This window comes from Dermacentor andersoni, chromosome 4, assembly GCF_023375885.2.
Source record: "Dermacentor andersoni chromosome 4, qqDerAnde1_hic_scaffold, whole genome shotgun sequence".
In the NCBI taxonomy this organism is placed as follows: Eukaryota; Metazoa; Arthropoda; class Arachnida; order Ixodida; family Ixodidae; genus Dermacentor; species Dermacentor andersoni.
Genome location: NC_092817.1, coordinates 21,290,237 through 21,315,299, shown reverse-complemented (window position 1 = coordinate 21,315,299; position 25,063 = coordinate 21,290,237). Strand labels below are relative to the sequence as shown.

General features: G+C 43.4%; 1 protein-coding gene across 1 annotated transcript in view; it reads left to right on the top strand.

Moving 5' to 3' along the window:
* Window positions 1-25,063, top strand: part of hiw (MYC binding protein highwire) — a 266,470-nt gene that overhangs the window by 67,643 nt on the left and 173,764 nt on the right. Inside the window, exons 24-30 of the mRNA XM_050182883.3 lie at window positions 2,766-3,088; window positions 7,880-8,007; window positions 18,610-18,701; window positions 19,521-19,655; window positions 19,884-19,967; window positions 23,181-23,277; window positions 23,763-23,958. Coding sequence (XP_050038840.1) covers window positions 2,766-3,088; window positions 7,880-8,007; window positions 18,610-18,701; window positions 19,521-19,655; window positions 19,884-19,967; window positions 23,181-23,277; window positions 23,763-23,958 — 1,055 coding nt within the window. The remainder of the gene's footprint in view (window positions 1-2,765; window positions 3,089-7,879; window positions 8,008-18,609; window positions 18,702-19,520; window positions 19,656-19,883; window positions 19,968-23,180; window positions 23,278-23,762; window positions 23,959-25,063) is intronic.

The following is a 25,063-nucleotide window of genomic DNA, read 5'->3' as shown; positions in this document are numbered from 1 at the left end:
CATGCCGACTTGGCAGGGCAAAAGTCCTTAATTAGCCAGATCAGGCAGGTGGCAGAGGCCAGTGGACATGGGTTCTCCGACCACCTCTTCTTAAAATCTTTTCCTGTCAAATAAAGTCTCCCTCTCTCTCTCTCCCTCTCTCTCTCTCTCTCTCTACACACACACACACACACATATATATATATATATATATATATATATATATATAAATAAATGTATCTATCACGTAAGGCAATGAATGGCTCATGCCCCTTTAAAGGGCCCCTAAACCTCCTCCGATATTCTTTAAAAACATTTCAAGTAAACACGCGTATCAAGTTCAGAATGCCCTCACAATCAACGCTGCCAAATGCGGCAGCGTTACGTGGCACGGGCACACCATAAAATCAAATAACGATTTTGTGCTCTTCTCTGAGCCTTTCTGGTATTCACAGCGCTCGTCGTCATGTCACCAGGAGCAGACTCTGTCGATTAGTCAAACAAGAACCTACGACTTCCGGTTAATCCCTAGCAGGTGCGCGTGCTCCCTGCTCTTCCTCGTCATGTTGCTTGCTTGTGCGCGCTTTCGAATCAGTGACTATGGCCTGCACTGCAAGTGCCAGATTGCTCGCGTTCCAACAGTCATGCTTAGCAGTTTGATTAGCTATGCGAACAGAGTCCGACAGTGATTTGCGATGGCTAGAAGGCATCAGTGTGCGACGCTTGGATACAAAAGCGCAGACTGGAAAAACAAAAGGACACGACACCAGCTGCCTCATGATGACGTCCTGCACAATCCTGACGCGCAACACACGTGCGCGCAACACAGAGTCCATAGCGACACACTTAGCAGGAGCATGGGCCAGTATGGCAGTGACACCGAGTAGCCGAGAAGCACGGAGACCTGGTAATTGAGAGTGGACAGCGTTTTGAAAAGTGCTTTGGCGGTGACGTATGTCAAGTGGCATTTGGCGGAGCACTTGGTGTGGAGGAGAGACTAGCTGAAGAACAGAACGTAGCAAAGGAAAGAGCAAAATGACCGAGGGTCGCATTTCGATCATCAAATGCGTGTAACTCCGCTATTATGGGACCATTAAAAAAAATTCTCACCGCGACGTGTTCGATTTCTTTCGTCATATGCGACCGCCCAGGGTTGATTTTTTTTATTGCAGATTCCAATTCTTCTTAAGCACTTATTTAAAAAAAATTTACCGTAATTTTTCTAGAGTGACCGTAAAGCGAGAAAAAAATCTTTTGCATTGGTATATGTGCACTCTTCATTCATGAATAACAACAATAAAAAAGGAAATAAACTAATCATATAATGCTAATGCTAATCATATAATAAACTAACCTATAATGCTTTGCCTTACATTGATGTTTTAACCTATAATGCTTTGCTTTACATTCACGGTTTAGTTTGGAAATTGCTTCAGTCACTGAAAAGCATGTGTTTTCCCGTTTAATATATTTTTCGTGTTTTTTTCTCTAACACATATGAACGAGGTTCTACTGTAGTGGGAGCAAACAAAACAACGTAAGCACACACACATCTATTTGTGCCACTTGCAGTGGCACAAAAAAAAAGGAAATCTTGCAATCACATTTTAAAAATCTCACTGACGTTAAGCTCACCAAATATTGTTAATAGGTTGATCTATATTGGGCTTCAAGGCCTAACCAGTGACGATTCATGAGATCAAGCCTCGTGAACTGGTGTGCACTGTAAGAGTTGTCGGACGATCTCGCCGCTGTCACCATTTGTAAGGTTTGTAGGTCATAGGGAGGAACTTGGGGGGACAGGACTAGGCGTACAGGATTTATTTGCAGTATTTACATTTTAAACAAGAGATACATCCGACAGTCTAGCGTGGCTCCCAAATGGAGTACACAAGACGAAGCATACAAGAGGCAAGCACGAAGCTCCAAACACATTGCTTCTCGAGCACGAGCACACTGCTCACGAGCACACTGGCGAGCACACCCTAGCAGCCGACAAACAGCCGCTTATAAACACTCCGTGCTCCCTAAATCCCTAAGTGAGGGAAACGGCAGTTCACCGCCGATTTGCAGCGTCAAACGTCAACGCAGTCAACCCGCCGGTTGTCCATTATCTTGAGTCCTGAAAGGCGCGTCTTATTCCCCAAGCTGACCTCTGCAGCGTGGCCGCCGGTTGTCCATTGTCTTGCGTCCTGTCGCCACGTGTGCCAGCAGACTGTGACGAATCCTGGGGCCCACGTACCGCAAAGCACCCTTTTGTTAGGGAAGCTCTTCTTGCTGCAGAGAGACCATGTTGGCGGTGGCGAGTTCAGTAACAATAGTTGGTCCACCGATCGCATTTAGTCACAACGGCGCTGAGGGGGTGTTGAAGCGGCACCTCGAGGTCCCTACGAAATGAGTCACCGCAGTAATTGTGATTGGCTTCCATGGTTCTTTTTGGGGAAGCTCGCAACACTCGCAGCTGCAGCTGGCTGAGAAAACTGCCATGTTGCCACCTCGGCAGGCTATCAGGCCTAACAGCACCAAATTTGGCCCTGCCTGCTGATTTGTCAAAGCCAGGCTAGTTCACTAGAAGTGCATTTCCTCCATGTGCCTATGTTACTTTCACTGTAAGATGGTGCCCATAGTGGAAAGGATGTAACATTTTGCATTTATAGCTGTGTAGTGGGGCTGGTTTTCACCATCACACACCTGTTTTTGTACAGAAGGTCAGAAAGTTGCGAGCGTTCCTTCACTGTCTCTGCATTTTTCTTGCGCCCCCATGTCTCCTCAACTCTTCCCTCTAGCCTCAACCAGAAGACACTCGAGTTGAGCTGGCACAGCATTGTGTGGAGTGAGGCCGTGCCACTGCAGACATCGCCCGAAGGTCTCTTGAATCAGGCGGTGCCATTGCCACTGTTCCTGGGTCCCGAGCTGAGCCTGCCAGGGGTTGCAGGGCACCCGGTGGGGCGTTGCCAAGCAGCACTCAACCTGCTCGGAGCTCTCGATGTGCTGACGGCTGCCCAGGAAAAGGACCTCAGTGTGCGTGAAGATATCGAGCAGGCACGTCAGCAGAGCCTTGCCCGAGCATACACCCGTGACGACTTCTCCATTGTCAACCGCTTTGAGAGTGAGTGCATCAACAAGAATCTTTGCAACCTCTGTTTGCTAAGCAGTGCAAAGCCCCTTTGCCTTCGGCGTAGCAGCGTGTTGGTTTGAAGAGTGCAAGATTTTTATCAGTTGCTGGAAGTTCTAGGATGTGCTACAGTGTAGAGGCATAAAGGACCTGCTATATTCCAGCTTATTAGTGCAGACGTACACAGTAAGATGGAGATGATGTGATCAACAGTGGTTGAGGATTATGCTGGAGCCAAAGTTTTGACAAGGGGACCGAGTACAGATGTACACAATAAGATGGAGATAAAATGATCAACTGTGGCTTAACAAAGGATTTCGCTGGAGCAAAGGTTTTGACAAGGGAACCGTGACAAAGATCTGTCCCCTTGTTGAAACATAGGCTTCACAGACACCACTTGTTTGACCACTCTTTATCACTGTACAGGGATGTGTATATTCTGCTTAAAAACTCAGAAAAAAAGATTTTGCATTAAAATTGCACAGGTAGGTAGCATTTTATGGTCTGGACTGTTAAATGTTACATTTGGCACAGTTACTTGCTTGGCTATTGAGAAAAAAAAAATCCCAAGTTGTATTGGGAAGCTTGGCTGTTGCGAAGATGGCACTAGCATAAAATAAATGTATTTATTCCGCAAATGGCCGGAAAAACTTGTCAAGGGGTTGCTGCATGTATGTGCCCTTGCATGTGACTTGTTAAGTCTGTATTTTGACCATTTTCATGCATCTGGTCTATGAATGTACCAAATCTCCATCCCCTGGCAACTTTAAATAAAGGTCAACCCTGCTCTCACAGCCGAATGATTGCAGGTGTCTTCGCAACAAGTAATTGTCTGGCATTTAGTTCCCTCGCTTTACAACACCTTCTTTAGCACAGACATTGAGAGTGGAGTTGATGCCATTTTAAGCTTGACGACTGAGGAAAAAGAAAAAAAAAAGAAAAGAAAAGAACGGAAAACCAGAATCAATGCAATGTTGAAATCTAAATGAAGCGACGCTTGTTTGAGTTGGTGAGGTAGCTGTTGGAGTAGATGGTACAGGCACGGCCTCGTCGTCTGTAGCTGTTAGCTCCCTGCGCCCAAGGCTATACACGAAAATAAGTTGTTCTTTTTTAACCTTTATTATTATTATTTTTAATGTGACCAATCCGCCATTTTTAGTGGTGCAACCAACAGTTATTTTTTGTTTTGGAGGCATTAAAGAAAAAAACAGGAGCAAGCATTGCAGCCCACCGTGGTTGACGAATGTCGCCAAAATAAAGAAACGTACAGCTCGCCGCTGTCAAAGCGTGCGCCAAATTTCTGTCAGTGGTTCTAATCCTGAATCAGCCAATAGGAGCGCTTCTTGTGTGCACATGGCAGCAGTAGTGAATTGCAACAACAGTTCTTGTCTCTTTTCACTGGCTTCTTTTGCTTTTAGTTTTGCACGGCGAAATATGTTTTGCAGTTGTCTGAAGCTCTGATCTTCCCTCTTTTGACGGTACTAAGATGGCAGCATTGCGTCAACGGAAGGTTGCACGATCTACATTGCAATGGTGCACCTCCTGAAGTCCCATTTTCTACCCGATTTTTGTTGACAACACAATAGAAAACTGTGATTTTCTTAACTCCTATTCCATATTTCCAACTACTTCCTCATATAGTAAGGCAACAGCTGTGAATCGCGAGGAGGGGGAAAAAAAGTACAGTATCAAAAGCTTTGACTAAATTGACTGCTCTAATTGCTGAATGCTGAAGTGCCGTGGCGATCAACCAAAGCTGTGGGTGGTAAACCTAAGTCTTACAAAACTGAGTATTGTCATCGTGACTCTGATGCTCATGATGGCTCCCCCGTTTTTATTTCCCCTGAAATAAGTTATACCCGTAGACTTGATCTTTGCAGTGATGCTGCTCTTTGCGAATCACTCTGGCTGGAAATTGAGCAGCTTTATTTCACACTTGATCATAAAAACTTCATTCTAGCTAGCATATGTCATTCACCATCATCCTCTGTAGCCGAATTCATATCTGCTTATGAAACTGTTTTAAGCAGACTGGGTTTTGAGAAAAAAAATTTATTGATAGAAGGTCATATTAACATAAATTTATTGGATACTAATGCGAGTATATATTCTGCTTACACAAATTGTTTTATGGGATGTGGTTTTGGGTGCTTGTATAATACCCACACCAAGTGTCGCTGTCATGACACCCTCACTCTTTTAGATCACGCTTTATCCAACTTCAGTCCTCGCTCATCCGGTGCAATTAACACAAATATCACAGACGTGTGTCTTAAGTGCATCATTTCTTGGAGTCTACCTTGATTCCAATCTCGATTTCAGCTTGTGTGTTATTCACACTAAGAAAAAAACTGCGTTTGGGATTCGTACATTAATCAAGACTTGGCCATATTTTTCAACTAATGCACTTTTATCTCTTTACTTCTCCTTTATCTATAGTCATATAACATATGGAATAGTCGCCTGGGGAGACATATACCATTGTCACCCTCCATCTTTGCTCCAAATCAAAAGCCAGGCTTTCCGCATTATTACAAACAGCATGCACCATACGAGTGCTCTTCCATTGCTCCATGAAATTTAGCATTTTATTCATATGTAAGTTGTTTCAGTACTGCATTACTACTTTATATTTTAAGATTAAATGATGATGAACTGCCCTTTGAACTTATTAGCAAGGTTTTATTGCACAATACCAATAACACTCGTTTTGCATCCAACAGAAATTTATTAATGCCACTTGTGTATAACAATTATGGCATGAAAACTGCCATTTCTTGCAATATCTCTTTGGAATCACCTACCACTGCACATAAAGTTGTTAACATCGCTATTTTAATTTAAAAGAGCTCTCAAGGCTTTTCTTCTTTAAGAGGTCCTGAACTGCCCCTCAGGCTTGGTGAAAAAACACAGTCCACGGATAGCGTGCACTGCTGTGAACATCTCAGTCAAGTTTTGCAGTCATGCGCGGCGCGTGGAGCTCACAAGCGGTGTGTGAAATCGCTTTTTTCTCAAACACTCTCTTTTCAACAGAAGCCTGCTCCTCACTCTTTTCTGGATGCTGTATTTTGTAATATAGCAGATTCCCATATGCGGCTGCTATTGGCCAATAATTGACATCAATCAAGAAGGGTGTTTGGATCAGTGCACTTCTTCCCACTGTTATTGGGTATATTTATAAATACAGTTTTATAAACAGGCTGAAGTGAGCGAAAAGTGCTTTTGAGCTTCGATAATAATTGCATACTTCCGGGGGAAGCCAACTATCGTCTGCTCGTGCTCAGCCCAGGCCGCCAGCGTAGGAATTAAACTTTGGCCACCCTGCTTATCGGTGTTGTAGCCATCAGGTCTTGCTAATTTCGACTAGTTTTGAGCACTCAACTAGCCTCAAACCATGTGAAATTTAATGTCAAACCACATGCACGCTTGTCAGCGCACAGTCACTCCTGTTTGGATGCCTTGGCAGACTTCGCTTTGTATTGAGCTATTAACAGCACTTCAAAATGCACAATTTGGATGTGGCTACTATCCATTGGTCAAGCTAGTGCAGGACAAAGCCAATCTGCACAACGTAGCACAGCCAGACAGGAGCATACGAGCGCGAGCGTGCACTCTAGTCCTGTCGTGCACAAAGCAAATGCTGTCCGTACGAACTGCAGTGCCATGTAGCTGTGGTCTGCTACGTAGTGTGGTTACTGCGGCCGCCATGGAGTGTCGCAATGAGTTTGTTGGCTGAGAGCACTGTGGCTTGCTGAGGACAACTGCGTTTGGCGCGTTGTAGGCGCCAAAATCGGAAATAGTGGCCTCTATGTGAACATCTAAACTCAAATATGGACTGCGTGGCCACGGTGATGTTCAGTAGGTGGAGCATTGTGGGCATGCCACACTCCTCTGTAGCCTTCGCAGTGCAAGGCATTGAAGAAGGAGTGGAAGCACTGCGAAAGGCATGTTTGATTGCCCATAGCTCCGCTTCTGCTGGATGCATTGAAGTACTTTTTGTGGCAAAGTATTCCTGAAAGAGTCTAATTTAACTTCAAATGCATTTCTCGATTACAATAAAAAGTAGTTCTAGTCCCCTTTAATGCATAAACTCCATTTGTGTTTTCTTGCATATATTTTAGTACTTTTCCTGTTTTATATTCATGTATTTTGTACAGATTTATTTTAATCTGATTTTTACTTTTGTTATCTTATTTCTTCTTTCATAGTGTTGCTGCCTTATTCATGTAAATTTACCCCTGTAAGGCATTGATTTGGGCTAGTTGGCTTGTCATACTGGGAACCTCAACAGCATTAAAGAGGAGGGACAGACAGAAACGACAACGCACGTTTCTATGTCTGTCCTTACCTTTTTACGGCTATTGAGGTTCTCAGTATTACCCTTGTGACTTTGATCGTGGGTCTCTTTGCAGTCCTTGGACTGTTGTATGCTAGTCTGGAATGCTTTTCTTTGTAAATTATATCCACTTTGTACTATTGATCATAAAGAAATAAATGATGTGTGCTTCACGCATACACATACGCACACAAACAAACAAACATGCAGTTGGTGGCGTTTTTCTTGCTGCCCACCGGCGGGAAGAATCCTTCTTGCAATGGTTATGTGCTGCACACAGCCAACTGAGTGGCCACTGAACATAGACAGCATAGACATCAGTGAAAGCAGGAAAGAAAACGTCTTTCTTTTCTCTTTCTCATCGTTATGTCACTGCCTTGCTGTGATCTGACATATCCTTTGTACTCCCGCTCTCTCTGTACGTAACTAGCATCGTTTGTCTTTTACAGGCCATGGGGGAGGCTGGGGCTATTCAGGACATTCTGTGGAGGCCATTCGTGTTATGGCTGACACTGACATTCTTCTTGGAGGAGTGGGCCTTTTTGGTGGCCGTGGAGAGTACACTGCCCTTATCAGGGTGAGTTGCATGCAGTGACCTTTATTTAGTTTCTTAAATTAAAATTTTACTAGAGCACCTGCTTGCTGCTCACATCATACATGACTGGCAAGGGCAAGTGTTCACATCATCGTAAATGAGCTCTGTGGAAATTCGCAAGGTGGAGCAAGATTCATGAAAGGGAAATTGTCGTCAGTGCTACTGTAGCATGCAGCTACAAAAAAAAAATACTCAGAAGGAAAGCTTTGTGGTTGAAAAAAATGACTTGGCCTGGGAATCGAATCCAGAACCAATGCCTTTCCGGGGCGGTCACTTTGCCAGCTGAGCTAACCAGGAGGCTAGCAGATCGTGGTGTGAGGTTGAATTAATCGAGAACTTAAAGCTCAAGAACAGGGAATATACTGAAATATGGCATGCTGTTGGGCTAGTCATAGATTCAGCAAAATATTAAACTGCACAAGGAAGACATAAAACGTGAACAAAAAGCTGTGTGTGTGTGTGTTTCTGTTCACGTCCTATCTTCCTCACACATTTTAAAATTTTGCTGAACAGTGAAAGTGGCAGGTGACTTCTATGCAAATCAGCAAGGTGAAGGAAGTTTCACTAAAGAAAAAAAATTTGTCACCCACCCAACAAATTTCAGGCGGATGACCCCTTTTTCCCTTCACTTGTTCGCATCACACATGTACAGTTGACCAATTCTTTAACAGTACTGCACGAGCATTGACTAGTCAGCACCTTCTAACGACATGAAGTAACGAGATCAGCAAGAACATGTTGATTTTTTGCTGATCTCCCTTGCTCTTGCTCATTTCGTTGTTTTTGCCATTAGAAGGCATTCTCTGGCCAGCCAGTTGATGCTCGCGTGGTACTGTTAAAGAATAGGTCGACTGTACACTCAACCTAACCTAATTTGATCTTGATCTTGGCAGATGATTTGATCTTGGCAGATGAAGTTGAACAAATTATCTGGGGGATCATTTGTTCCCAAATACATTGCTTTTTAATTTGGCTCTACACTCGAATCTTGTTATAAGGAAATGGGATATAACAAAATAGCCCGCAAGGGCGTCTGCGTCAGCAGGCGTTTGGTGTGTTGCGACACCAAGTACCCGAGCACAGGGGGGTTGGACCCTCCCACGTGTAGCCGTGCGCGGCTTAGCCATGTCCGGGCAAAGGAGGATCCTGGGGGTTGACCCGATGCCGGGTATTTGGACCTTTAAGGCCCCCCGGCGGTGGCAACACACTTCTTTGGCTTCTGCTTCACGTAGACGGCACCCCCAGACTGACCCACCCGGGGGAAACCGGCAGTTGTCTCTTCCTGTCTCTCTCTCCTCGAATCTCTGTCTTTCTTTCTCACTTTCTGGCCTTTCCTGTCTTCTTCTCTTTTCTATTTACTTCCTTTCTCCTTGGCGGCAAGGGTTAAGCTTGTGTGGCTATCTTACCTTGGGTACACCATATTTGGTTATAGTGACGGCGTACGACTGGCGTCGTGCAGACTTGTATGCAAGCTCTGCCGCGTCCCCTCGTTGGGCTCCGTGGTGGGCGGTCGGCGCTGTTGCCGAATTTTTATGTATTTTCATGGAAACTTCTTCCCCCGCACTTCCTGATCGTCCGTAGAAACGAGGGCGTGCCAAAGATGTCTAACTTTCTTGGCAATCATACACAGAACTTTCCCCACTTTCATGTCATCCACTCTGATAAACCTGAGAAGACGGTGAGAATGATTTCACCCTTCGCAGTCTCGAAATCTCTAGCGGAAGTTTTCGGTCCCGGATACAAAGCATCGAAAATGGCTAGTGGTGATCTTCTCCCGGAACTCTGTTATCAAAAACAACATGAAAAACTGTCCAAACTTGTATCTTTTTGGGGTGTTCCAGTCACAGTGACCCCACACCGTACCATGAATACCATGCCCCCGCGGCAGTTGCAGCTAGTGCTGCTCCGCCAACCCAGCAGAAGGGGCCATCCACCTACAGGCAGGTGGCCTCGAAGTTCTTGTCCAACGTGCTGAGGCCTTCACGTCAAACAAAGCGCTCGGAAGAGCGCGTGTCCAGCGCCTCGCAATGGACACAGTGACCAGCCAGATTGCACCACCAGCACCAAAGGAGCGGCGAGCCTCTCTATATCGCTCCAAAAAAGACAAAACCTGGGTCACGGCGCCTCCAAAAGGCCCGTAAACTAATCTCACTCTCTTAAACACACAGCACCAAAACATTCATCATAATAGAAACACAAATACTACAGTGGAATGTACGAGGACTTCTACATAACCTCGACGACATTAGAGAACTACTACACAAACACAATCCCAAGTTGCTGTGTGTTCAAGAAACACACCTAAAATTAACGCAGACCAACTTTCTAAGGCAATATGCCACTATCCGCAAAGGCCGTGATGATGTGCTCACCTCCTCGGGGGGTGTAGCCATAATAGTCGATAAGGGCGTTGCATGTCAGCAAATAAATCTCCGAACCCCCCTCGAGGCAGTTGCAATGCGAGCTGTGCTGTTTGGTAAGCTTAAATCACGGTTAGTTCGATGTATGTCTCCCCTTCCTGTCAACTTACTAAAAGAGTTTGAAAGCTTCAGTCATGAACTTCCTCCGCCATATATAGTCGTTGGTGATCTAAATGCACATAGCCCCCTGTGGGGTGACACGCGTTCCGATGCGCGTGGGCGCCTGATAGAAATTTTTCTGTTTTCTTCTGCTGCATGTTTATTGAACAAAAAAGAACCAACATACTACAATGTTACACCTAAAACATACTCGCCCATAGACTTGAGCATAGTTTCAAGCTCACTATTTTTGTACCTGGAGTGATCTGTTCTCAAGAATCCCTATGGGAGTGACCACTTCCCAATTACATTGAAGCTAACAAAACCAGATGCATGCTTGCAGCATTTCCATCGATGGAACCTCAAATCAGCAAACTGGGAACTGTTTCGAGAACTCACATGTTTAGGCGGGGATGACATTTCTGATTTTAATATAGATGATGTTGTGGCATACCTAACTGGTTTTATTATTGACGCTGCAACAAAATGCATTAAACAATTTAACGGACTGGCAAAGAATCGTCACATCCCATGGTGGAATGACGAATGTCGAAAAGCACGCAAAAATCAAAACAAAGCTTGGGGATTGTTTTGCAATTCTCCAACAGTTGAAAACCTTATTAATTTCAAACAGGTCAAATCACAAGGCAGTAGAACCTGTCAACGTGCAAAGAGAGAGAGCTGGGAGCGGTACATATCTGGCATGAATTCTTACAAAGATGAGGTGAAGGTGTGGAATAGGGTGAATAAACTAAAAGGCCGAGAGACGAACCCCGTACCCTTAATAAGTACCCAAGCAGATGGCCTGGAAGATCAGGCAGACTGTCTGGGTGAACACTTTGAATATATATTTCCAATGCATCTCATTACACACAATCATTCCTGAAGTTCAAAGAATGCGCAGAGCGACAGCCCCTTCATCGGAAATGTTCCCAAGATGAAGATTACAACCGCCCATTCAGTTTAGCTGAGCTTAAAACTTCTCTAGTTTGTTGCAACAGCTCAGCACCAGGTGGTGACTGTATCATATATGAAATGATCAAGTACCTCTACCCTGAAACACAGAAAACACTCCTCTCACTTTTTAATGTCATATGGGCCACTGGGGATGTTCCATCTTCTTGGAAGGAAGCTATAATAATACCCATACTCAAACAAGGTAAGGACCCGTCCTTACCTAGTAGTTATAGACCTATCGCTTTGACAAGCTGTCTCTGCAAGCTCTTTGAAAAGATGACAAACCGGCACCTAATCTATCTCTTTGAGAGCAACGGACTACTAGATCCTTACTAGTGTGATTTCAGAGAAAGCAGGTTGACTGCAGACCACCTTGTCCGTATTGAGGCAAATACAGTCTAGCCCGATTATAACGAAGTCGGCGGGAATCGGAAATCACTTCGCTATATCCGCTATTTCGTAATATGTGGACTATTAAAAAAAAATGCAAACATGGGCAAACCGATTTATTGCCACTGAAAGAAGTGGTCCAGCGTCCCCTGAACACGTTTCGCGAGTGCGGACTTTAGGATTGCGGCTTCCATACCATCCAATTGTGAACCAAAGATCTGGTCGAACTCCGGACTCCCGAGGTACATCCGTAGCGTGTCAACAGCTGCGATGGCCGCTGCGGAGGTGACCGGCTTAGGGGCACAACTAGCATCGTCGCATTTGCTGTTGGAGGCGCTGTCCGCCAAGGTCTCTTCCATGACACTCCCGGCAGCTTCTTCAGTCGTTAAGTGCTCGGTGGCAACAAGGTCTTCGTCGGCGAAAACGAAGTCCATGTGGCTTAGACCTGCAGGCACAAGGTTCAAGTCACTATCGGAATCCCAAAGCTGCTCCAAGCAGGCCGTCGCGGTATCAGCATCAGCGGTTGCAGCGACGTCCGTGGGAGAGCAGACGACGCCACGAAAGGACGCCGTCAGCCGAATTTCGCTCTTATTTTCGCGGAAAAAATCGCCTCAAGGACGCAAAAATGTGTTGATTGACAGATTATTTTTCAGTTGGTATTAAATCTCTTTGTTATATCCGCTGACGCGCTCTTATTTACTTCGTTGAAACGGGACCCAAAATGTATTGAATATGCAAAAATGGGAATGGGAAATTGAAATCTTTTCGTTATAACCACTATTTCGCTATAAATGGCTTCGTTATAACCGGGCTAGACTGTGTAAGGGATGCCTTCATACACAAACAGTTTTTTTCTCTCCAAATTTCTTGATTTGGATAAAGCATATGACACCACATGGCGCTTTGGTATTATCCGAGACCTTTCCACTATGGGTATCCACGGCTGTATGTTGAGTACTATCGAAAGTTAGCTTTCTAACCGTACATTTCGTGTAAGGGTGGGCCATGCCTTGTCGAGGTCTTTCACCCAGGAAACTTGTGTTCCACAAGGTTGTGTCCTAAGCTGCACACTCTTTATTGTGAAAATGAATTCTTTACACATGGCTATCCCATGAACAATGTCATACTCTGTATATGTGGATGATGTGCAGATTGGATTTAAATCATGCAACTTCGCTATCTGCGAACGCCATGTCCAGCATGCCTTAAATGAAGTGGCGAAATGGGCTGAAGAAAACTGTTTCAGGTTGAGCCCACAGGAAAGTACTACATGCATTCTTTTCACGAACAAGAGAGGAACGGTACCATGTCGTGCTCTTGAGCTCTCGCGTAGCAGATTACCTGCAAGTGCCGAGCACAAGTTTCTCGGCATCATATTGGACTCTAAACTCACATTCATCCCGCATATTAAATACTGCATGAATGCATTGTTTTAAGGCTAAGTGCCTTAAAACAATGAACTTATTGAAACTTCTATCAAGCACAACATGGGGCAGTAACAAGAAATGTCTTTTGAACTCGTATAGGTGTCTTGTCGGCTCACGTCTTGACTACGGCGCTATAGTATATCAGTCCACTACACCAAGTGCTTTAAAGATGTAGGATCCTGTCCATCATTTAGGAATCCGCCTCGTGACCAGAGCCTTCAGGACAAGCCCTGTACAAAGCCTTTATGCAGAAGCAAATGTATGGTCACACCATCTTCAGAGATCCTATAGCAGTTTTACATATTTCCTTAAAATAAATTCAAACCGCAAACATCCTTCTTATTAATGCATAAACAATATGACCACTGCCATACTCTTCAATAACCGACCTGCAGTGAGAAGGCCATTATCTTTGCTAGCAAGGAACCTTAGTGAGGAAATGGGTGTTCCGGTGCTTGAACGTTGTCTTATGGCTCCAGCGAAATTGTTACCGCCATGGCAGTGGCAGCTGATAGAGTGTGACACATCCTTTGTAGAGATCACTAAACATGCGCCAGAGACACATATCAAAATGCATTTCTTGGAGCTCCAGTACAAGTACTCGTGTACAGAGTTTTACACAGACGCTTCTAAGTTGCATGCCGGGGTGTCTTACGCAGCCATTGGTCCATCCTTCTCAGAATCCGGTGTACTGCCCCCTGCAACAAGTATATTTATGGCTGAGGCCCATGCACTATTGTCGGCTGTGAAACATATAAGAAAATCAAATCTTCAAAAAACAATTATATTTACAGACTCCTCAAGCGTCGTAAAAGCCTTTAAGTCATTCTGTCAACACCAAAACCTGGTATTTACTGAGCTCTATTCAATTCTCTGTAGAGCGTATATATCTAACCAGCATGCCATTATATGCTGGGTACCTGGCCATAGAGGCATTGAGGGTAACGTACTAGCTGACCAAATGGCTACCTCACTCACATTACAAGCTGTTATTGCTACGGCTGCTGTCCCTGTCCTAAATCTGAAGCCTCTCTTATGGAAGAATCTGCGAAACCACTGGCAACGCTTGTGGGACATTTAAACTACGAATAAGCTTCACTTGATTAAGCCAAAGTTAGGTTTCTGACCCCCGAAAACGAAAACACGACGAACTGATGTCATATTCTGTCGACTCAGGATAGGACACACCTATGGCATCCACAATTTTTTACTGACTGGAAATGAGCCTCCAACCTGTGGTAGATGTGGTGAGAGGCTAATTGTTCTCCACGTCCTCCTGGAGTGTCGGGAAGCCGAAGCTGAGAGAAAGAGACATTTTCCTCTTGTATATCGCCAGCACACCCCTCTCCATCCAGCAATGTTTCTTGGTGAAGAACCGTTCTTTGACATCAAAGCAGTTCTGGGTTTCTTGAACGATGTCGACTTGCAAGTTTTTAGCCCCATAAATTCATAGCACATCCTCTTTCTAGAGGATGCTGCTGTGATGGTAGTCTTGTATAGCACATGCCTCCAGGCCCTTGCATCTCAAGGGCTCTGTTAAGGCAGTAGTGCTTATTGCAAAAGTTTATGTATGAGATATTTCACTATATCACCATTATTTCACAGTGTATCTTTCGTGTCCATTGTACAGCCCATTAACCATTGGTATAATTTTATCTTGTATAGGTTTTATGCACTTTAGAGTCACTGTTCTTAGGCTTCTTTACAGCCACCGTAACATCTACCCTTCGTTATTGATAGCTCCACTGTGAACTCATTAGCACCGGCCTGGCGCTGTTTGACCACACTTGGCCTTTGCGCCACAAAACACCACATTCATCATCATCTAACAAAATAATGGAGATAACGAAGTAAATGGAATTTTCCTTGAAATCCCCATAGAGACCCATTTATTTAAACCTTAGTTTTAACAAAGTAAAATTGACCTGCCACTGAATATCACAAACTAGATCGTTAATGTCTTCGAAACCAAAACATACTAGACCATTGCACTCTGAGCACATCATTCTCTGCAGGATTTGGCACTTGTTCAGCATGGCAGTTCAAAATGGCATGTCAAATAAGGTATCAAGCAGCACTGATCTTTCTCATAATCACTGTGGTGATAGTGAGCACTTCTCTCTCATAGCAGCTAGGCGTGGCGTGGACAAGACCTCCGAGATTGCACCGGTGCAATCTCGGAGACCACGCCTAGCTGTGCCAGCTAGTGCGAGACATCTCAGTGAGATAAGTAGGCAGTGCTAGGCAGTGCAGAGGGCTGGTGCATCCACTTCTCTCTCTCATACTGCTGCACGCTACAAAAGCTGGTGCAGCTAGGTGTGGCCTCTGAGATTACATCTGCGCTTGTGCAATCTCAGTGGCTATGAGCTGGTGAACCCAAGCCATCACAGCAAGTTTCGCTGGTTCATTCATGCAGTGGTTCCTGGGGCCATGTGAGAGTGGTGGATCAGCTGCACAGTCAGCGTACCACGTTGCGTGCCACATGCTGTGTTCGATCACAATGAACTGTGTTTGCCATGCAGCATGCTAGCCATTATGTTTGACCATATCACTGAATCGCCCATTTCTCAGCAATCTGCAGACTAGTCAAGTGGAAAGCAAAAACGAGAGATTATCATATTGGAATAGAAGGAAGTTACTGTAAGGGCTGCTGCATCAGTTGCTAAGAGGGCGCATGTTGAACAAAAAGATTCTTTTACTGTTTTACTATTAAAATCGCATATGTGCCTGCATGGCGTTTCAGCTAATCACAAAACCGTCTTCTTCTTTGCATCTCTTTGCATCTTTAAAGTTGTGCACCCCATTGGGCATGTATTGCAGTAAAAGGTATATGGATATAACGAAGTAATGGATATAATAAAGTAATTCCGGTTGCCTCTTCAACTTTGTTATTACGACGTTCAAGTGTATTTGCCTGATTGTAACAATCCACCTGAATCTAACATGCACCCTGTTCTTTTGGGCTCAATATGGAAAATTGACATAGCAGTGACATTAAGCTCCTGCACAAAGTAGAGTGAACACCCATTTTTTGAACAACAAAATGTAGCATGCCTGCATCCAGGCAATAAGGAAAAGATTAAACTGGCATAATATACCATATTGAATGGGAATTTATTAGCTCTTAAGCGTATCGTCATCGCTCTCACACAACGTTTTATCGCTGTTTATGAACCACAACATGTCATCTGTACGGTACTATAAACATTTGATATCTGCATTTATTTACATGTCTTCAGGGCATTTACTATCCTCTAGTGCCACTAGAACAGGCACTGCAGCCATTGGGGTCACGATTTGGGTGAGGCACGTTTGTGCTGACCGGACAAGTTCAAATTCTTTGGGGAGGGCAATTTGTGGGTTGAAATAACAGAAGTTTTGGCCCATAGAAATAGACCCATAGTCAGAATCGAATTACTAACTAAAATATTGAAATTAGCCTGAGTCAAATTAACGAAAGTCTACTCTGTTTGTTAGGCTGGTGAAAGCAAGTTTCTGATAGCTGACTCATGTCATGCACCAGTCCTTAACAGCCAAAATCTTTAACAAGCAGGCTAAAGGTTTTAAAAGTACTATCGCTGTGAATAGGAAAAAAAAAAAAAGGCTGGAGATTGGGACTATTGCATGCCTGTGGCAAATACGCCATGTCTTCATTTTCGAAGCTTTATTAATTTAAGCATGGAATCCTTCTAATGGCATTAATCAGATCTCAGTCAGTCTCTTGGAAAGTCCTTTGCAAGCTTTTACGGAGCCTTGCTAATCTCGCAGTTATCGCAGTCTTCTCAGTGATGCCTTATCACCAGCCATTGAGTAAGGATTTGCAGAAAACTGCATCTGTCAGTCAAGCTGAAGATCGAACCCTTGAATTTAACCAATCATCCAACAATACAGCAAAGGAAAAACAAGTCTTATCCACTGATCGAGCCAGTGATCAAATCCAGTTTTTTCGCTTATCAGACCTGTGCCCTGCTCTCTAATCCTTGAGCTCATCAGCGCTTGTGTGCCCTCTGAAGACTTACTGCTTCTTGCAAAGCTTGTAGTGCATATCTAATGTTTAATACTGATGATTGAGAGGAAATGCAGGGTTGATGAGGACCAGAGAATAAAGAGGGGGAAGTAGGTCTGTTCTATATGAAACAAAGGTGACAGCAATGATTTAGTATTATTGTTGCATGTCGACAACTTAAAGTAAAAAATTTGTTACTTATATCTGGACGTCTGGTAAAACAAGATTTATGTTTCTGCCATATCGTCGAGACTTGCTGTAGCATGTGCTACATTTTTCTGTAGCTTGCACTAATGTGTTCATAGAGTGCTGCTCTAGGGATCTAGGGGTCCCACTTTTGATTCTTGGTTCAATCAGTATTGGAGAGCTTTCTGCCTTTGTTTTCTTTTGTTATCTTATCACCAGTGGTGAAATTATTTTGTAAGATATTGTGAGATCAGGCAGGGCCTGTCAAGACGTTGTGAAGATCTGACATTACCTTATAAATTGGCAAGAGCTAAATGGTACTTGCGGAATCTCAAATACTTAATGAAACAAAGGAAATGACAACACAGTAGAGCAAATACACAAAGAGCATTTATTGCTCCTTTTAAAAAGAGGATGCCAGCTAGCTGAAGTACAAGGAATAATTCCTCGATGGAATGTGCTAAGGAATCAATTAAGTTTGACTCACCACGCAAGGAGGATACCGAGCAAATAATGTCTGCCCATGTCTGACACCCTAGCCTAAGTCTTTCGTAGGTGTGATTCAGTGAATGGGAGTGCGTCCAAGTGATCGTGTTCAGCCAAATCGGTGATGCTCTGTCCTGCGGAGGGCACCGACGACTGTGTGGAACCACGTATGATGCCATTACATAGCCTAAGAAGAGGAAGCAGGTTCCCCTTGCACCCATGTATCTACAGCATCAGGTGCCGCCAGCATAGGAATGCTCATGCCATCTTTTATTGTACCGCATAACTACAACACCGACTCCCTCTGCCGCATTTGTGCATTTGTGCTATGAGGGAAAGCCGTATGCCACGAGACTCAAGCTACGTGGGGAAAACATCAGGAGACATGAGAGAGTCGAGCGTCTCTCGAGCATTGCCTGATGCTCTGAAAGTTAGCTTGAAACTTATATAAAATCACATGGGAGCATTTGATGCCGAAAACTGCTGCAGTCTGCCACAAATTTTCAGAACAGATTAATGTTGTGTTGTTTAGTGCAGCATGGTGCAAGTCTAGTGCTTTTCAAGCAACACTTTGTGTATTTAAAAGAAAGCATGTCACTTTCTTGTTTGGCAGGTTTTTGACATTGGCACAGATGGTGGGGACCAGGAAACAGACGGTGAGATGCTCACTGAGACTGAGGAGATGCCCTATGAGTGTAGTGCAAGGTGAGGCCACGAGTGTGACACATCGGTCTATTTGGTGTACTCTTCTATGAAGCTCATGTAACAAGCTGCTAATTATTTCTGTTTGGATTCTTTAGTTTATGCTTGTGGTCACATACAGCACAGTACCTTAAGCATAGGTTCTGAGTATAAAAGCGATTTTAAACTCGAATTAAGGGAAGGTACTATTCAAAAGATGTATCATTCTCAAGAAATAGGATTTCTGTTATATTTTGCTTGCAAAATTATGTTCAGACATTAAAATTTCTCATGGAAAGTGAGTCCGAAGCATGAACATACGAAATCATCAACTTTTTCAAAGCTACAAGTTCTAGAAATGTAATCTGGCTGTTTAATTTAAGAAAATAAGCTGTTGCAAATTAAGGACTTCATCATCGTATAGCTAGCATGGGAAAGTGTGATCAGAAAAGCCCGTTGTTTTGCTGTTGTACGTTGCAAAAATATTATGGCTACGGTTGTGATGAATAGTGTCAATATATACTTCTGTGCTAAGAAAATGCCTGTGGTGTGCCGGCATTTTAAGCCTATTAGTTTATTATTCTTTTGTCAATCTATCAGCATTTCTATTTAACTGAGCATGCCAAACTGTCTGCACTCTCTTGTGCTTGTGGTTTACCATTACTTCAAACATTCCATGTTGTACACATTTAAAAAAAAATCTTTATGGATTGAAATGATTGCCAGTTTTCTTGTGGTCACATCATATTGGCATTGCTAGTCTTGTGCAAAGGTAACTCTTACTTGTTTCATTTGCACATGCTTCGAGTGTGACAGCTTTTTCTTATTATGCCTTTACACCAGGCATAAGTATCCCATACTGTTCGAGGAGCCAGTTCTGCTACAAGCCAACAGGTGGTATGTTGTGTGGGCCCATGTTTCGGGGCCAAGTAGTGACTGTGGTTCAAGTGGCCAGTCCGTCATCACAACTGAAGATCAGTAAGTGTGATCTTAGTCTTGCTTACGGCTCTGCCTGAGGGTCAAGTTTCCTGAAAAATGTGGATCTACTTACTTTATGGCACATTTAAATAATGTTTCAGAAAAATGTATTTGTCTTTAACATAGCCAATAATGAGCCCTTGTGCCATACCGACAATCTTTGTTTTTAACTTCCTTAGCACTAGTTAATTAGCACCACTGTTATGCATAACGTATATTTCCTTCCAGAGTTGTCTTTTACTTCAAGAGTTCCAAAAAGTCCAACAATGGAACAGACGTTAATGCTGGACAAATTCCGCAGCTTCTTTACCGGTGAGCTGGCTTTGCGTGCTTGTTTTCCTGCAGCAGAAATAGTTGTTGCCTTTATAAGCCCACTCCTTGCTCAACAACTGTGATTACAAAAAGCTCCATGAAGAGATAGATGTTGGCTTCAGTTTTATAAAGCTTATGAACCTGGAACGAATGGCTTTGTGGTCTTTTTACCTTTATTTTATGTACAGATTTTCCTGGTAACACGAGAGTGAGGCGTAAAAAGTACAAACTGTTGAAAGTATGAGGTTACCTTGATTTGGCTGCTCTTCACCACATTAATTCAGGAAGTACCTACAGCATCTGGTAATCACTTTGACAGTGCAGCATGCTGACTGCACTGCGGTCTTTGTTATGATTTCATACATACAGGAATATCTTTTAAGAAATTCTTGGCACTCCTGCACTCAGTGCTTCGAAAGTACATGTTGCAGAACTTGCTGATTAATGGCGCAATGAAGGAAGTTACCGCTGTTTTTGGTCAAAGCTGTTAGTGTTACTGGCAGAACATGAGTAAAAGATGTCCGTAAACTTCATCCTTGCTAGCACTTTCCTGTAGAGGCTCATGATAGCATGTTGTCATTTCGTTCAGACTGCTTCCACTTGTGCTTCATTTGAGGTAGTGTTGCAGAAGATATGACAGTGATGAAGAATGCTATAAATACATTGGTATATCTTTGTGTGTGTACATTGTAAAGCTGTAACTGCCAATAGGATACAAGGCGCATACACGCTGCCACTTGCACAACAAGGAATTCTTTGGACTTATGTCAGCTTGTGTGTCGCCTATTTGAAATGTCATGCAGAAAGTGTGGCCATATCAAAGACACATAAATTGTTGCTCATTGAGATTAGTTCAGAGAAATAAATAATTTTGATGACAGTACATATGACCAAGATTACCTCAGAACAAGGTTAGTAACTCTTGCTTGTGGATATTCTTGCAGCCATCAGGAGTTTTGATACATAAAAGACAACACCAACCAAGAACTAAGAAACTTTATGAGAAGTTTGAATTACCTGATATTGAACAAAATACACTTGAAGAAAAAGAATTCTCAAACATACACAAAGCACCTTGTTATGCTTTCTTTAGAATCCCAAGTGATGCATGGCATGTGCTGACACAAAACTCTTGAAACCTTGCTAAAAAGGTTTGTTATTGAGCAGTTTTCACAAATTTAAATTACATGGATGAATGATGCACCAGTGTTTAAAGGTGCCTTGAACTACTTTTTATTGAAGTTGAGAAATGCATTTGAACATAAAATAGACTATTTCAGAAACACTTTGGTGCAAAAAGTACTTCAATGCATTCAGCAGATCTGGAGGTATTGGCAATCAAACATCCTCTACGCAGTGCTTCCTCTCCTTCAATCACTTGCACTATGAAGGCTATGGCAGAGCAGGACGTGCCCACAACGCTCTGTCTGCTGAATGCCACTGTGGCGCACAGTTCAAATTATATTTTGGATGTTCATGTAGACGCCACTACTTCCGATTTTAGTGCCTATAATGCACCAAAATCGGTTGTCCTCACAGTGCACTGTGCAGGGGACTCATTGCAGCGTCCCGGGGCGCCCGTGGTGCTACATGCCGCCACCGTAGTGTATATGCGCAGTGTTTGCTTTGTGCACAAGAGGGCTTGAATGTGCGCTTGTGCTCATATACTCCTGTCTGGCCATGCTACATGGTGTGGATTGGCTTTGTCCTGCACCAGCTTGACCAATGGATAGTAGCCACAATCAACTTGCACATTTTGAAGTACTCTCACTTGCTCAATACTAAGTGAAGTCTGCCAAGGCATCCAACTAGGAGTTGCCAGGAGTGAGTGCACACTGGCAAGTGTGCAGATGGTCTGACCTTAAGTTCCACGTGGTTCGAGGCTAGTTGAGTGTTCAAAACTAATCGAAATTAGCGAGACCGGACGGCTACGACACCGCTTAGCAGGTTGGCCAAAGTTTAATTCCTACGTGGGCAGCCGTGGCTGAGCGTGAGCAGACGAAAGTCAGCTTCTTCTGGAAGTACGTAATTCTTATTGAAATTCAAAAGCAGATTTTTGCTTGCTTCAGCCTGTTTGTTAGCATCAATAAATATACACGGTAAGAGCAGGAAGAAGTGCATTGATCCAAATACCCTTCTTGATTGATTTCAGCCATTGCCCAATAGCAGCCGCGTATGGGAATCTGGTATATTACTAAATAAAGCATCCAGAAAAGAGTGAGGAGTAGGCTTCTGTTCAAAAGAGAGCGTTAGAGAGAAAGGTGACTTTGCACTCCGCTTGTGAGCTGCACGTGCCATGCACAACTGATAAACTTGGCTGAGAAGTTCACCGCGGTGTGTGCTATCCACCAACTTTTTTCACCAAGCCCAAGGAGTGGTTCAGGACCCCTCTAATTTTGTAGACAAATTTTCTTAGATGTTCATGTCAGTGCGAGCTTTATTAGTTAGATCATTTTGGTTAATCTAGCCACTGAAGCATAGTAATCTTGATCCTACCTTGCCTAATGAAACAAAGCCTTATATTAATGGTACTTTTTAAATGCATCAAGAAACATAACAGGTCAGTGGAAAGGCTGATGTTTGTTGGAATAAATCAGACTTATAAATCATTAGAGTTCAAATAATCAAAAGTTGACCGATTTAGACCTGCACGCATGCAGCTCTTGCTGCTTACTGCACTGTAGATTTGAAAACAATGCCTTATTGACTCGTGTAAGGGCCGCACCCGTGCAAGGGCTACACCCTCCAACTTGGCAGCCCAAATTTTGGAAAAAGATATTTCAACGAAGAAGGAATTGCATTCGGTGTCCCGATGCCGCTTGCGCGCATTGACAGATTTTCTCTTGTGGCATACTTCTGCATGCTGCTACTAGATGACAAGAGCTGTACATTGACCTCTCATGCAATGGTACATCCGGGGTTGTGGGGTGTGCACCTGTCAAGGCTGAACCGGCACCATTTTGATGAAAAGGTTTGGTCTCGTGTAAGGGCTGCACCTCACCAAAATTGTGAAAAAAACAGAGGTGCGGCCCTTAGATGAGTCTGTACAATATTTCGCTATTTGCTACACTGAAAAAGTGGTGGTGACACAGTAGGCTCAAAGCTGTCTAAGTTTGTGTTTGGAATGTCAGCTGCCTCGCGTTCTTGATCTCCGCAAAGTGTGTTTTGTTTCCTGGTCACTTAAATCTTTGCCTCCTTTATTTTTTCTTTCAGGGTCATTGCATCAGATGTGCAAACTTCAGGCCAGCCTGCAGACCAGTCTGAATCTGTTACTATCCTGAGCCACAAGTTCTCCAAAACGGTTACACTGGTTAGAGAGCTTGAGTTTCGCATTTCTTTTTAACAGAAAGTATTCTTGTGGTGCATAGCTTGTAGTGTTGAAGTGACAGCAAGATGTTAAAAACCCCTGTTTATATTTCCATACTCATTGAGCAGAGAAATTATTATTCTATGCTATCATAAGCTGCTGTGTGTTACATTGATTCTTTCTGGGTAACCTTACTCATGTTCCTGCCCAATCAGAAAGTTCTGGTTGGGTTGTTGGGATTTTTATTGAAACTTGCTAACATTTGCTGTGTCAGGTAGAATAATGAATATCGTGTTATTGTTTGTTTATATAAAGTACTCTCAATGGAAAGTGTTGCATACCGAGGTATAGGTTGTCTTGTTTTACCCAAGTAGCTGCTGTAAATGTGTTTGTTATAATGAATTTCAACTGTGCTTTTCCTATTGAGGTTGCTGATCATGAGGCCACTGGGTTGGAGCTTTTCTTACTGTTCTTTTTTTATTTTGCAGGAATGCTTCCAGTCATTGCTAAAGCTGCTAAACTGGGGCTGGAAGGCATTTAGGGCAGGCATGTGTGAGCTTGCCGACAGCCCATCATCTTCATTGGGCAAGGCTCTGCTTTTAGACCTGCGAAAGCTGCTCTACATCTGCGCTGCATCTCTTCATCTGCTTCGCATATACATTAATGAGGTGTATCCCATTGGACGTGAGTGCTTTTCTTCCGTATTGGCATGAGTGATTGTCATTATTATTTTATCAATAAATACCCAGAGGGCATTATGTAGAGAGGGGAAGCACATAGACAAAAAACAAAGAAAGAAGGTACAACAAAGATACCGTATTTATACGAATGCAAGGTGAGGTTTTTCCCAAAGAATCATTTGATTTGAAGTCAACCCTGCTATAGTATATGTGAGGTTGACAGGTTCATTTACTGTTTCAGTATGATGGCAGTGTCATGGTATGATGAGCAGTGTTTTTTTAGTATGATGAGCAGTGTCATGTTTTTGGTAATCTAGTTTTTAGATGGCGCAGTACCAATTTTACCAACTAAGAAATTTTGGCAGTCAAAGCAGTATTTGACATGATGCCAATACAAGGGCAGTGCTTTTTGATCATCATTGTGGTCAAAGAGCCATCGAGAGAACTAAGTGCCACCTTGACAGCTGGCGAGAGCAGTAATAGACTATGCCAGAAGGTATCTACAAGGATACGCTTAGTGTATGAAGTGTCTCCTTTTTTATACTTTGGATTAGGCAGGTACTAAACTTTCCAAGTCTGTTGAAGTCACTGAATGATTTGCCAGATGTGCTTGATTATTCAAATATTGCCACGGCACCACCACTTTCCCCCCATATGAGGATGGCTGAAATTTCAGACACGCTACAGCGTGCCATTCTATTTTTCTGACTACACCTGCATCACTGCCTGAAAACTGGCAGTGCTTTGAACAGAAAGTGAGAGGTTTTTGTTTTCCTACATTGCCATTGCTTTCTTGAAACAGAAGCTAACAAAAAAATGCTACTCTTCTTGCAGAGTTCATAGCCTAGTTAATCTAGTAGTCACCATCCAAGTCAACGGGACAGGCCAAAGCAGGACTGGTGACCTTGCAGATTTCGTTATACACAATGTGCATTTTTCATATTCAATGTTTCATAATTAATGTAATTAAATAATGACATGGTCTCGGATGTCTTTGTTCACTTCTGCAGATACAAATTTGTGTTGCTCAGATACATCACCTAGCACCACTCTCGCTGTAAGTGCTGACATAGGCTGCGATGAAGCGAGAGAAGTGCTGCAGAATGAAA